Source organism: Kogia breviceps, chromosome X, assembly GCF_026419965.1.
Source record: "Kogia breviceps isolate mKogBre1 chromosome X, mKogBre1 haplotype 1, whole genome shotgun sequence".
Classification (NCBI taxonomy): domain Eukaryota; kingdom Metazoa; phylum Chordata; class Mammalia; order Artiodactyla; family Physeteridae; genus Kogia; species Kogia breviceps.
In genome coordinates, this window is record NC_081330.1 from 48,386,963 (window position 1) to 48,402,927 (window position 15,965).

The window sequence follows — 15,965 nt, forward strand, 5'->3', positions numbered from 1 at the left end:
AGTAAAATTCTCCCTCAAATGATAAAACTTCCTTATTTATTAAAATCAATTTCTTAAGCTCTCAAAATTATCAATACTTTGGAGATAGTCGTTATGGCTTAAGTCCAAATCTGTTAAAATGCCCAAAAGGCTATCAAACAAAGAATATTTTCCTCCCCACCCTCATTTAAAAAGTATTCTTAGAAAACTATGAGATGGTCTTAGCCTAATGTAATGATGAAAACAAAATGTACCAAAAATGTGAGTGAAATTAAAAATAGTCTTTAATCTGTAGTAAATAGAGGGGAAGCAGGGAGAAAGAGCATTCCAAATATTCAAGCAAAAGCCAGTCATATTTTAAATTTTCTTCATATGTTTGAAATTGTGAATATAATTATGTTAGCATACTTAAGACATCTTCTTAGTGATATAACCAGTCAAACTTATAATAAAATGTTAACTTCCACAAGAAAAATGTATTGGTTTATTTTCCTAAGCTAAGTAATAAAGTTAAAATTCTATCACACACTCCACAGGACATCCAATTTCTTTCAGTAGTGGAATTTTGTTAAAATGAACTTACTCCAGGAAATCACATTCCTAATTTATAAACCCTGGAAATGAAAGAGAGCTGACACCAAGTTTATCTGTTGTGAATAAGGTAAGAAGTTCTTTGAATGCAAGGAGGAAAACAGAGAGGTATTAGCACATACCGCCACACATTTCCTTTTTTCCTACACCAATCTGCATGTTATACTAACTGGTTCCAGTGGGCAGCCGAGAAGGTCAATGAATGCTCTTTCACGGTAACAGGGGTAAGGGGAGTTGAAAGATAATTGCTATTTGATGACTGAACAACAGAAATGCAACAGTCCTTCTCACCTACCAGGTGCAGTTCCAAAAACATATAATTAAAGACTCATTATAGAGTGTGATAGCTATGTAGACAAAGACCAAAGAAATTTAATGTTCCTGCATATTTTTAGCACAGGATAACTGCAACCAAACCACAAAGAACCATTTCTTTGGGTCCTCATGGTGGATGTCAAAAAATCTCAGCAAGTTCAAATGTTTTATTGTCTCAGAATGTGATCTGTAATGGTAAATTTCTGGTCTTTTCTAGTTTACCTTTATATAATATTTTAAAACCCCCTTCTCCTAAAACTGAGAAAGATACTATGGAAATTATGTGTGTACCTGTATTTACATACATGCACTCTTAAATATAGTTAAACATCTTAATACATCCAACTTTAATAAATTTTTTCAAAACATAATCATTGAACAGTGAACAGTCAAAATCTTTAATAACCCCACATTAAATCCCGTGAGAATTGTTAAGGCTTATCTAACACAAATTAAACCAAAAAACTATTTTTCTCTTCCACAGTGATATAAATCATCTAAAGCAATGACAACAAAACAACAATAATAAACTGTATATGACATACAGATAAAACCTTTATAGGATTACAATGCAGTTTAAAGCCTCTAAGAAAGAAATATTAGCCTTCTACTATATTCAACCTGCCTTGCACTCACTTTCAGAAAAATCTAGAAACATAGCCACTCCTAAAGTTACATATTTGATAAGTCTTTCAAAACATACGAATGCTTTTTAAAGAAAACATAATGCTTTAACTGCTTAAGTAACTTTGACCTCCTTCAAAAATGCAACGACTCTCTTTTCAATTGGAACAGTTAAAAACCGAAACAAAACACAACTTAAATTAACAACAAGGTTTTATCTTCTTTTATAAACAAACCTCTATGAAAGAACATGCACTCACAAGAGTAGCTTTACTAGTTGTGAAATTAAACTAAGTTACTCCATATTGGCTCCTTCATTTTACAGATGAAGAAAATAAAGATTTTTATTGACTTGTTATAGATCACAGAGCTTGTTAATGGCAAAACCATGATTGGAATCAATCATTCCTCAGTCCTTACATACCTCCCATTCAACTATATTATCAACAATTAACAAATATATCACCAATTAGTGGTTACAAGTTTTTTGGTTATTTTCCTTTCATGAAGGAATATTGGATGAAAGTTAAAATATATTCAAATATCATCAATGTATATATTTAGATGTGAAAGCAATATCAGTGAGGGATTTTTTTAAATTATTTATTACGGATTCTATCAAGAAGCAAGGGAAACTTTAGATAATAAACGCGTTGGGGATATCCAAAAATATACTTTATATATATACTTCCCATATACCAATAAATAAAATAGTTAACTTGCTCAGCACAGATGCAGAGCCCTGCCATATTGCAATTCATTATTATAGATTGTAGACATACCACTGAAGCACAGATCTGTAAACATCCACTTGAAAAAAATGTAGTAATTGTTAGTTGATATTTGGCCTGACACAATAATCAAGTATTAGGAAGCACCTGGAAGAAATGGAGCCATTCAACTTTAATTTGGGAATAACAGTTCTTGGTTAGCCTTACTTGCTTCCTTACCCAGCACTAATGAAGCGGTCAGCCATCTTAAGATTGCTTCTGATGGAGTTCAGAACACAATACCTCAAAATATCGCACTCTGGCATAATAAATATCTTAAGCTGAAGGAGTCAGAGAAAAGGGCAGAACCAAGAAGGTCACTCTGACCTCACTGCTCCCCAACCCAGCCCCTTCTTCCATGAAGGCAGGAGATAAATCTCCCATGTAAAAGTCACCCATCCTGCCTGTATGTACCACATGAAGGAAACGCATTCTTATCATCCGAGGCAGGGAACTGAGGATGCAGAAGACTGTATAAATAAACTTTGTTAACTAATCCTTATCATCTTAGTTACTTCTTCATCGTTTACTACCCCTAGCCCAAATCCCTTTGTCTTGTCAATTTCTCACAAATTTGTTTTTTCTTTGTCTAAAGGGCATAAAAGCTTCTGGCTTTGTTCAGTTCTTTGGGTCTTCATCCTCTTGTGAAGGCTCCTATGTATATGTAAAAATTCAGTAAAATTTGTATGCTTTTCTCCTGTTAACCTTGGTCAGTTTAATTTTCAGACCCAGCCAGGGTCCCTAAGAGGGTCAAGTAAAACTTTTTCCTCCTCTACACTTCCTGATAACTTCCTTAACTTCTCTATCCCTCTGTGCTTTGCCTTGCTCACTTTGGCTATAACAAACAAACCCAGTGAACAGTGAACTCTGCTGGACAATCAGTTCCGCTGTCAATTCCTGTCTGCAAATGGAATGAGGCCTGAACTAGAGTATTGACAATGGAAATGTAAAAACTCCGCAAGAGATATTGCAAATAAGAAAATGGGCAAGTGTGATGAACAAGGAGTCTCACAGATGACCCCAAATCATACACACAGGGCTCAGAGTCAAATCCTTGAATAGATGGACAAGTGCTCTAAGTCCAGAATCGCGCTTACCTAAGCTCCACAGTATGTGTTCAGCATGGTGCTTGTATCTCCACAGTACTATTTGATAATACATATTTATTTAGCATCCCTCCTATCAATATGTTTCAGAAATTTCCAGCCACATATTTGAAAAATCCATATGCATGTATAATTTGTTCTTGCCCCTCGAAATTAACTCCTCTATAGCTGTCTCTTCTTAACTTTTATTTCTCCAATTTTCCAAGATCATTTGAAAGAGTTGAGAAATGCATGAAGGTGAATGCTTGCATCAAACTACTGTCATCAGCAAACACACGATTCCAACATGTAAAATCAGTTCTGTCATTTATAAACAATACTAAATAATAGCAGAAACCAAAATTAATGAAAAGCTCACATGATAACACAGCACAGCATATCCTGCATTCTATTCCTGGGAGAAAGTAATGATGAGGAAATAAACTGACAGTTTTTTCAAGATACAAAACATGTCATAAGGTCAGAGAATATCCCTAGGGCAATGTCCCATACCACTTACAATTAAACTATTTTGCCATTTTAATTGATACTTATAATGTTGACCTCAACAACACAAAATTCTTAAGCATCTTCTATATCAAATTAAAATGCTTAATATAGTTTTAGTGCTGGATTCATTTCAGGGTATTCTTATTCTTTGACAAATGCTAATTCACATATGGAAATTTATGGTAACTCAATTTTTTAAAATCCATTTAACACTCCAGTTTACTTTTTGATGAATGAATGTTGAATGCACCAATTTAAGAAATGATATCCAGGTAACTCTCTTGGAAGCTGGTATCAAGGGTGGTATGGTACCATAGCCTTGCCCTAAAAAAACCTATAGCAATACTCAGTACTCGGGCAGCACCCTCCAAAATAGAATTAGACCAAATCTGCATATCTTCAGTAAGCTGGGTGCTGCAGAACAGACCTAACAAATAGGAGTGGGTTGATTCTGAGCGTATGAAGGTTTGACATTCACATTCATATGGCAGACTACTAAGCTAGCTATCTCACTTGAAGCTGATTTACTTTTTCAAAGTACAATTATACTGCCTTCTATGTTCTCCCTTCATGGATTCCATCTCAACAGAAGATTTTCAGGTTTAAACTGCCCGATGTGAGAGGCCATACACCTACAGCTTTACTGACCAGATGGGAAATCTCCCCAAATTAGCTGCCCATTATCTAACACCAATCAAACAGCTGGGGTCATAGAGCAAACACTGTTATCTAGTGCACATGGATCTTCTTTCAATCGACTACACAGAATACCTGTGCTCTAGGCGCTAGCTGGCATCTTAATTGTGAATTGTCAGCTATCCAGCTCCTATCGAAAGTCCAGCAGAGATGATGGATAATCCAGAGGGAGAGCCTCAGGGACATTACTCAAGTACACCTTGGTAGCAGCTTGGATTATGTGGAAGCTGTATACCAGTACTATTACTCTGGGTCTTTGTAGAAATATGACTTTGTGGGTTTTTTTTTTAAACTCAAGGCCCCATGGAGGAAATGGACATTCACAGAAATCCTCTGTACTTTATGGAAAACTATCAAAGACTCACTCTACTGTGTTGTTCAATACCCCTCGTTTAAAGAAACACAAAATAAAATTCTCTGAGTTTAGAATCAGAAAGAATGTCCTTCCCTGAAAAATAAATGCACTGTCATTCATCAGATAACAGCTATGTCTGTCAATACTCTGCCTTTTTTTCCCCTTGGCTATGGGGAAAATTGGAACTATTTTATACTCAAATCACTACCTGACACTGTCCTAGACTTTTTGCAAACTATCACGTTCCCGCCTTACTGGGAGCTTGTATTTTTACCCTCATCTTAATGGTATTGGGATATCTGCACCTCTTACTGAAAGCTGCAATTGCTTTAGTAACAGTCCCATAATAATAAGTATATAAAACTCTAGTATGTGTCCAAGACCTTTAGTTAAATTAATTCATATAAACCAAAATAAAAATATCTCAAACAACACATATTTATAAGCTTTTTCTTCCCAAGGCTAGTTTAGAATATACAGAAAATACAATAAAATGCATATAAGATATTTTTAAATGGAAAGAAATCCACCATCTATTTAGAAATCCATTAAACTATTGTGCCTAGACTCTGCTGCTAGCTTTTATATACCTTTATAATTACATGTCCAGTTACAAGTTTCTAATTATTTTAGACAATTATTATATATACATATTGGTTTTCAAATTTAAAACACATCATTTAAATGAGAAAATGCATTGCCTTGGTGGAGCTTCCTATATCATATAATAATAAAATAAATACCAACATAGGAGCCATCATTTATTCTACTTTAATGTCTCTAACATTTTCCCCAAATGAAACAATACTTCAGAAACACGAGTCAGTATTTGCTGTTCCTATGATTTTCTTTTTGAAAATAATATAGGACACATAGATCTAGTTTGGTTCTATTATGAGATATAAATTGGATCTGCCTTAAGTTAAAATTCTGTTTTGAAGCTAATATTATATAATTAAAATCAATGTCACTGAATATTTATGGGACCAACTTAGCTAAATGAGCCAACATGGTTGCTATTAATACAAATTATTGACCAAGATTTTAAAAGAAAGCATACAATTTGACATAACTACTCTGAATTTACTATTTTCTAGTCTATGTAAAAATGTACTATGGTCTTCTAAAACGATTTATGCATTTGCAAGTTAAAGTGAACAAATTTAAAATACAACCCTGAGTTCGCAATACTGCACATAATGCTGCCTTATGAGATGTGCTCACAATTTTAAGTCCTCTTCCCATTTCTGCACCATAAAAAATTGTCCTCATTATTCTGCTTTTCATAAGTAGTCCAGTGCAAAATGTTCTTAGAGTATTGATCTGCATCTAACATTATATTAACTTTCTAAGTAGTGTCAGCTGCTTTGCCAAGCTTTTAATGCATTTAATATAGGCTGTTCAAATAGTTATTAACACCCATAATTCAGAAAGCACCTTCTATTCCTAATTTGTATTACTGTCAAGAGTCAGCTATTTTCATTATGATGATTATGTTAAAATGCATATTAATGTGCTAGAAAAATATGTTTAAATCTAAAGGGAAGTTCGAAAATATCAAGTAAAAACAAATATGCCAGAGGTAATGCAAATAACTACACCTACAGAAACTCTAAAAGATATTTTATCTGTTTTCACCTGCTTGAAAAGATTGGCTGAGGAAGCTATCATCACAGAAAGGAAATATACACACTATGCCATGAGTTTAGCAGATAACTAAGATTCCAAGCAAAACAGAAAAAAACAGTTTCCTAGTGGGGTAATATACCCTTCAAGCTATAAGGCAATTTCAGCAACAACTCTGAAAGAATTCTACACAATCACAACTCTCATACTATTCTTCAAACCAGTATTTCTTGTTTTTGTCATGTGTTGAGAAAGCTGAGTGACAATGATTTATTGCTACACATTTCTTTGGATCTTCATAAAATGTATTGCCAAATACCTATGCATCCTGTAATGGGTTGGCTGGGAATAAAATTGTCCAAACTCATTGGTCATTTCTCAGCAGGCTCTGCTTCCTTTCATAAACTTTAGTAGAGGAATATGAACAAAAATCTGTAAATAACATAGTTCTCATTCTGAAACACACAGACCATGGTATGTGCAAAGTCTAATGGGATTTGTGGTGGCAGATTGGGATTTATTTTATAGTCAAAACTCATGGATTTTTAGGGTGTTAAATAGAGTTGTAAACATTCAATTTCATTAACTCACCATGCAACCATAAAAAGACCATCGTGGAAAGCATGCTACGTTGTCTGTAGCTGATGAATATGGTTCAAATCAAACCAATAGGTTTCACTCTTGTATGGAGGAAGTTTGCTTCATTCTTTTTCTCCGATTACATCTTAAAATGCATGGCCACAAAATACAGCCAGATTAATGCAAATTCATTCTCATGGCTGGAGAAGCATAGGTTTTTACTGATGGTGGGTCAACATCTACATCAAATCACACATTATTGTATATAAATTACACCATACTTGCCATCATGAAACAAATAAGAGGGCAAGAGGTTCCCTTCCCCAGAGGAGTCTAAAATCGAAATGAGAAAAGCAGACATACATGCATGAAATTACTACACAGCATAAGCAGGTGCAGGTGAATGTGTACAGTACAAAATAACTGTTGAAGGAATGTATAGTAATGGAGTGATTTGGGATATGGCCAGTTAATAATGGCTTATAAAAGGAATTTTAAAATATTTGCCATCAGCAGAAAATAATATAAAGAAATTACTTTCTTAGAGCCTTTATCATCTAAGTGATTAAATACTATATGAATTTGAAAATCATGACTGTTTAATATTCTGAAATGACTTTGCTTTGAAAATGCTTAGTAAAGCTATTAGTGTGTGTATGAGTGTCTATATATTTACTATTTTGCTAGGGGCCGAACAAAAAGAAATCAGTTAAAACTGTGGTACAGAAGCAAATCAGCCATGAAGAGGGCAAATGCCCAGATTCCAATGAATATCAGCTTTGGAAAATAGTTATGTAACAGAGACACAGAAACTGCTTCCTTCAATATTTTAAAGGAAACTAAATACCTTAAAAAAAATAAAATAAAACTAAATACCTATCCAGAGTTGGTTAAATATATTTACAAATGCAAGAAAATAATAGAATGCTAGGAAATCTTTTAGTCTTAATAGAGGAACATTTTTCTCACTCTTCAAAATCATTTCTTAACAATAATCTAGTTCCTATAGCAAAAGTAAGAGGATTGGAACTAAGCAAAAGAGAACACAGAACATAGAAATTTAGAGCTGGAAGGCTCCAATCTCATTTACATATGGAAAAACTGAGGCCCAAAGAGTTCACTGATTGGACTAAGGTCATAGAGAGTGAGAAATCAAGGCCTGGAAATCAGATTGGATCATGACTGGCATTCTACTGGTACTCTATCATATAACATGCTCTCTCTCATAATTTAGTATCCAGAAAAATTTTCTTTATAAGAGAACAAGGCTAACAAAATTTAATTTCATTAATGATAGCTCTACATAAGGAAGAATAATATTAAATGATTACTGTTGAATTTCAAGGATTCTTTTACTGTTATATAACAAATAAGACATGATGCATTCAAGGTGATTTTTCCCTCTACATGCTATTTTTTCTTCATTTTCTGTATAGTTTACTTATTATTATACAAGTTATTCTTTTTCTTGGGTTTATTTTTACATTGATTTCGTCCTTTTCTTAGGGCAACACTCTCAAGAGACACTTTCTGAGGTGGTCAAATTCTGGACATCACCTTGCCTCCCTTTCCCTTCCCAAGGACACGAATGACTCGATTAGGGTCGGTCCCCTGACCAGAGGTGTGGCCAGCAGGTAGGTGGGCCTGTAGGCTGAGGTGGCCTGGCATGAAAAGTTTTGCCAGAGCAGAAACAAATGGGGACCAGCATCTCCCCATTAAGAATTCTAAATGAGGAATACAGCGAAGGCCAGGCAGTTAATATCAGGAAAAGAAGCAGACTCATATAGAGTCCGTGTTCACAATCAACAAATCAGGGAGAGGCACCATGAATTTCTGCTGCTGAGTTGAAGATTCATGACAAAAATAATCAGGCTCTAGGACTACCCTGGGATGTCAACTGACCTTCCATATTGGCCTCCACAAAACACAGCTATACGGCTATCTCTAGAATTCCTGTGAAATTTCTAGTTCCTTCACTGCAACCTGTTACATGGTCTCCCTGCTTCTGCCCAGAGTTATCCTTTAAAAACCTAGGTCAGGCCAGGCCATTACTCTCCTCAAAACCCTCTTACAGCTTCCCAGCTCACTCAGAGTAAAAGCCAAAGTCATACCAATGGCTCACAATTCTCTGCCTCCAACCACACGGGCCTCTTTGACATTCCTGGAACAGGCCAAGCATTTGCTGCTGCTGCTGCTGCTTCCTGTTTCTAACAATGTTCTTCCTCCAGTGGACAACACAGATCACTTCCACACTTCCTTTAGATCTCTGCTCACATGTCACTAAAGTCAGGGAGGCCTTCACTGACCATGTGATATGAAATAGCAACATTCCCTCCCCAGAACAGATCACAACCTGACATTTTGTGTATGTATATATATATATATATATATATTTTTAATTGTCTGACTTCTCTTACTAGAATGTAAGCTCCATATGCAGGCCCCATATGGACAAGGGGGATTTGTTATTCCTTTCTGGGATATCCACCTGATATATAAAAACAAACTACAGGGCTTCCCTGGTGGCGCAGTGGTTGAGAGTCCGCCTGCCGATGTAGGGGACACGGGTTCGTGCCCCGGTCTGGGAGGATCTCATGTGCCACGGAGCGTCTGGGCCCGTGAGCCATGGCCGCTGAGCCTGTGCGTCCGGAGCGTGTGCTCCGAAACGGGAGAGGCCACAGCAGGGAGAGGCCCGCGTACCGCAAAAACAAAACAAACAAAAAAAAAAAACCCTACATAATATTAAGTGCTATTCATTGAACTGCCCCAACCTAAGGTATTACAAAAAAAAAAAAAAAAAGTAACTCTCAATAGTAAAATTAAAAAGCTTTCTTGATTTACCATATAAGAATAATATCATATGGATGGCATTTGAATTACTAGAAGTATCATCCATAATGTATAGAGCAAAGGAGTCCCAAATTTCACTACAAAGAGCCATGAGGTCATAAGAAGACGACTTTTCAATGCAATGATATATATTCTTAAGATAGTACACTTCAGGGCTTCCCTGGTGGCGCAGTGGTTGAGAGTCCGCCTGCCGATGCAGGGGACGAGGGTTCGTGCCCCGGTCCGGGAAGATCCCACGTGCCGCGGAGCGGCTGGGCCCGTGAGCCATGGCCGCTGAGCCTGCGCTCCGCAACGGGAGAGGCCACAACAGCGAGAGGCCCAAAGATAGTACACTTCAAAAAATAAATGCACTGGTTTATAGAAGATGTAGACTTTCAGATGATTTTTTAATCAGTGAAAACGCAGGCTCAAAGGATGTTATAGTGTCATTAAACATTAATGAGTTATATGGCTAAGTTCTCTACAACTATAATAAAAATAAATTTTGTTTCTTAAACTGGTAATGAATACAGAGGTGTTTTTATATTCTCCTCTATACTTGTTGCTAAAATATTTCATAGTTTTTTTTAAAAAATTCAAGTCAGGCAAATTTTAATGAAAGAAATAAAGTCAAAATATTTAGTATGTGACAAGAATGAAAGGAGGGTATTTTAAAAGACTTTCCTTATTGTGAGGTAGTACAAAGAAGTGGATAAGGACCCAGGATTGGAATCTTAGCTCTGACACTTACTAGCCATGTAACATTAAAATGGAGCAAATTACTTAACCTTTCTGAGCCTCAAGTTCCTCATCTATAAAATGAGAACAATATTAATACTAATCATAATGATTCCCTGGTTGTATGTGTGTATTTGAAGTTCTTAGAACATTTCCTGGGGGATAAAAAAATGGTATATATGTTAAGTGTTCCTTGCTATTATTTTTTAATGTTTCAAAGATGCCTGTAGGGCATCTGGGAAGACATTTGGAGATGGCGTCTGAACTTCAAAAGAAAGGTCTGAGCTGGAAATAGAAATCGAGGCACAGGGACCTCTATTATAAATCACAGGGACACACACACATACACATTCTCTCTCTTAGAACAGTGCCTAGCAGATAATAAGTACTATATAAATGTTAAAATATTAACTATTATTTTTGATAAGCATTTCAGAAGTCAATTAAATTTAAGCTTATTAAAATGAAAGTTAACTCCTATTGCATATAGTAGGTGCTCACTAACGGTTTAATGACTAAAGAATTCTCAGTGGTTACCTTTTTTCATTCATCATTATAAGTGAATGGAAATTGTAAAATTACAATTTATAATTTACTCAAAATATAAATCTAAATTTAGTAGGTAAAATAAAACAAGTACTAACAATTGTGATGACAGTATTAGCTTTGACTTGAAAACATTTTCAAATTTATTTATTCCGTTCATTTAGAATCAACTTCAATATAAATGCATACATTTCTTATGCCTATGAGCCATAGAAAAACAACCCCCACTGGCTTATAATTATCAATTATCAGGTTCCTCAGAGTTAAATGTCCGTGCTGAAAATAGTCAATAGTATTTCCCCAGGATTTCTATCTTATCCTCAAAGATTTGGCTCACATACAGGGCAGAACTGAAGAGGAAGGGGAGCATTGGCCAAGTTTATTCACCGTCTAAACAAAATTGAAAAAGAAGTCTGCATACCAAGTGGATGGTTTAAAGTGAATTTGAAAAATCTGCTACCCCTAACATGCACTAAATATGCATGTACGGCAATCTAGCAATTCTTTCTGCCTCAAAATGTTTGATTTTCATTCACATTATAGCTAGAACTACTTAGTATTCTTCCATTGCAGTCCCTTACCTGCAGCAGAAACCCAGTAAAACACACGAATGGGGGGAGGGTGCTAGGGTAATTAACAAAGCTAAAAAGTACTCCAAGTCACAAAGATAGAGGACAGTCCCCCTCAAAGGATGGGGCAGGAAGGGGGGGTGGTCCCTGGCCTTAAATTCGGGTATACATATAGTGTCAGTTCTCAGGCACAAAGGCAGCCAAAAAAAGCTTTTTTAGCCCTAGAAATATTCCTAGAGTGAGGGGAAAGGTGACTACCCAGCCAACTGCCAACTGAATCAACTTGACAATTAGGAAAGTGACCTACGAAGTCATAAATACCAGATTTTAATCTCAGGCTTCCAATATTTGTATAAGTGATACCACAAAAGAATATTATGTCTCTTAGACTATTTCTTTCCGCACTGACATCTTGAGGAAGAAATATGCTCCTCGTCTGTCTCTCCTTCAGTATGATTTTCCCCAGGGCAGGCAACCTTTTCAACAAAGAGTGGTTCAGAATTTCTTATGTTTATGAAGACTAGAATTTGGAAAGATGTCTGATAATTTAGATAACAAACACGTTTATAGTATGTTAACCATTTGTGGTTTTCAAAAGAGTGTCCTTTATGACTTCTTTGCTTTTGAAGTGAAGAGAAGTTAAATTTATGCCTCAGGAAGCTTAAGCAAGGAACTGTTGATAAGTTTTCCTAAGAACTGACAAAAAGAGGCCACATTCTAACAGTATGGATTGTTGGCTTTTAAGAGATTTTCTGTTTTTGCACCTTCTTTTTGTGATTGAGACAAGTAATGCTTTTCTCTTCTACCTATCTGAATGTATATATTTTTTCTTTCCACTAATGTAACAGAGCTAGTAACTTGAAAGATACCATCTTCAGTGTATGTACAACTGAGTGCTTAGTGTGTTCAATTATTTAAAAGCCTCACATAACTCATATAACCTATACTAAAATGTATTACTACAAATAGGATGTATGTTATTGATATCATATAGAGAAGAGAAAAAATTATTCTGGATAATTACAATATTAATATTCAAAAACAAAACTATAGACTTTTCAAATGAATTTAGAATAAAATCACACAGAGAGGTAAAGATTTGCAAAACTGCTTTAATAAAACGTTTAAATAAATTTTGGTTAAACTTGCAAAGTTTAATAGAATTCCTATTATTACTTTTTGTTTGTCTACCCTACAAGAATAAACCTTCTTATGCATAAAACAGAGCATTTAGTACTATAAATAATACATCAGAACATGAAACTTACATACAGTCTGGTATCTGTGTACTATGCAACTACAAGAGACTGTAATTTAATCCAAATATCTCCATATTGTATTTGAAACAATCATTAATCATATTTTAAGAAAAAAAGTCAAAGCTGACCCTCCCATTTAAACATAGTATAATCTTATCTTTTAAAAAACATAAACTTACAGTATAAGAGCAAATCACTAAATGAACATTTGAACTGAATTCATAAACTGCTATCTTTAGCACATCTGAATTAATCAACTACTATATTTCGCAAGAGATACTAATATGACTATAATATGCTAAATCCAAACATAGAAAATAAGTCTAATGTAAAAACAACAGAATTTTTTTTTGTCTCTTAACTGGCTCCTTGACTGCATCTACTTTCTCCTAATATGTAGGTATTTCAGAAGAAGCTCCCATGCAACTAATAATTTTCAACTTTTTCTATACCTTTTCTCCCCCAAAATCATCCGTCCAAGAGTGTTTTCATTTGCTTGCTGGTAAACTCTACAAAAAGGCCAGTCAATTTATCCATCGCCATCTCCCTCTGAGCTTCAAATATAGTTAGAAAAATAGAGAAGTTCAAAGCAGTTGGAAAAGCAGTGAAGTTCCAAAAGGATGCCAGTTCCAATCTTTTGTTTAAAGAAATCTACTTACTAAAAGTCAAACAGTCAAACTCAGTCACAACTGGAGGCAGGGTCTTCAGAAAATGACAAAAGTTCTCGCTGCTTCAATCAGCAGATTTAAAATGCTCCCCATCCACAGTGGAGTAGATGTGGCCCTCGACAGTCAGATACTCAATGGCTTGATTGATGGTCCCGATGCTCAGATTGCTAAGCTCGGTCTGGAGCTCACAAACGCTCTTGCCTTCCTGTCGAGGACACTCGTGAATCAAACGCAGCACCTCCTTCCGGATGAAGTCGGGGTGGTACTCGCTATGCATCTGGGCCTCATCCTTTTCTGAGGAAACAACAGGGACACTTTGCCCAGAGGCCGCTTTATCCAGGATCATGTGCGCGTTAACCGTTTCTAGAATATGTGTGGTGAACTCGTTCATGTCCTCCAGGACACGGATTTTCAACACCTCAAGGCTCTTCACCTCCGCAAAACATCTGAGGATACCTAACACTTTGGCGTATACTCCCACTGGAAGGAGAGTTATCCCCTGCTTTGCTCTATCTCTGCCGACCCACTGGCGGACCTTGATAGGCTTGGCGGTCATATCATCAATCTTGTAAAGAACGTAGTTTTCGGCCGTCTCTGCCTGCCTGATTATCCCCACGATAGAGACTTGGGAAACCTCGATTCCCCTAATCATGAATACATTATCAATCACAGTGGAGGTGAGAAGCTGGTTTACACAGCAAGGTATAATTTCCTGGATTCGGGACCTGTATCGTATGGACTTAAAAGCAAGGGCTGCCCTGCCCTGAGACGGTGGGTCATTGCTTCCGACGGCTCCGCCTGCAGCAGAGATGCCACCATGGCTCCCAAACCCATTCTTACTCATTTTAAGGGCAGCTCCGGCAGACTAGGTGGTGGGGTTTGGCTCCCGTCAGCAAGTTCCGCGAGTTCCACAGGCAGGCTATAACGGCTACAACGGCTACAACGGCTACAACGGACGGAATGCTGGGATTCTGACGACACAAGCATGCACGCAACTGTGGAGCCAATCACCTGCCAGGATGCAGCTGTCTCTAACCAATCAAGACCTGCCAGCTTCTCACTTCATCCCACAATTCTTTGGAGTTGTTGGGTAGCTGGTCCCCTACATCTTAAAGGGCCCGTGTGTAATTTCAAACCTTTCCCGCTATCTTTATAAAAATGCATTTTTACTAGGTTCCCCCCACCCCTGCTTCATTCCTAAATGTAACGACTTCTGTAGTCACTTCTAAAAGACTCATTTATTCAATTCATTCAACCACTCAACAGCAATTTTCAGAGCAATAAGTTCAGTATAGTTTGTGTGTGGAGGCGGCAGAGGCAGCAGCAGAAGAGGGGGGGACGGGGGACAACCCACTGCGTTTACTGTCCACCAGTAAACTTTTTCAAATCATTAAAACCAGAAGCATTCTGGAAAAAATGGCAAGACAGCCACCTCTGAATAATTATCGTATTCAAACGCAAGTCATATCTTACCATTACCTTTTTAAATTTTTTATAGTAGAATAACGCTTTTCCAGTTATCCTGCCAAATGCATTATCGGTAAAAATAAATAGTATAATATATTTCAATTTATACATAAATTCAAATGAAACAACTGAGCTCTATATTATTTTCAAGGCTCTGTGGATAGGTCAGGGAAGTACAAATCCCATCATATATTAGGAAGAACAAGAATAAAATCAAAATATGGTTTCTCTATACTCTTATCCAGTAATTTCTAAACTTAATATTTTAGAAATTGTGTAAGTAGATCCCAGAATATTTTCATATTACACTGAAAATCTGTTTTTCCCTATAAAAACATTTTATTTGGGGTATAATTAACTGAAAGGCTTTTTATAGTTAATAAAAGAACATCAGTTATTGGAATCCACCATTGGCAAGAACTTCCTTAAAAATCCTTTGTACCTAGGTAATAGCCTAAATGTGTAGATTTTTGAGGAGTTTATTAATATTTTCTTATTTACTTTATTGGTTAAAATAAACTAATTTTGCTATCCCAAATTACAGAAATGTGTGAATGACATATCTAAAACTTATAGAATACAAAACTATATTTACCTCTCAAGTTAAAAAGGAAAAATATCATAGAGCTAATGTACTTAATTTATTTTATAAATAAATACATAATAATTGTTATCTGAGTACAGATTTTCATATAAATGTGAATGTTTAACTTCTGGACCCATATTTTATATAATCAAAGAGGACTTAACCATCCGACT

General features: G+C 36.0%; 2 protein-coding genes across 5 annotated transcripts in view; both read right to left on the bottom strand.

Annotated features, from left to right (window-relative positions):
• Nucleotides 1-15,965, bottom strand: part of DIAPH2 (diaphanous related formin 2) — an 886,560-nt gene that overhangs the window by 668,256 nt on the left and 202,339 nt on the right. The gene's annotated exons all lie outside the window — the stretch shown is intronic.
• RPA4 (replication protein A4) lies at nucleotides 13,309-15,287 on the bottom strand. The gene has a single exon (XM_059051359.2). It carries the CDS (start codon nucleotides 14,581-14,583, stop codon nucleotides 13,804-13,806), a length of 780 nt encoding a protein of 259 aa, XP_058907342.1. The 5' UTR covers nucleotides 14,584-15,287; the 3' UTR covers nucleotides 13,309-13,803.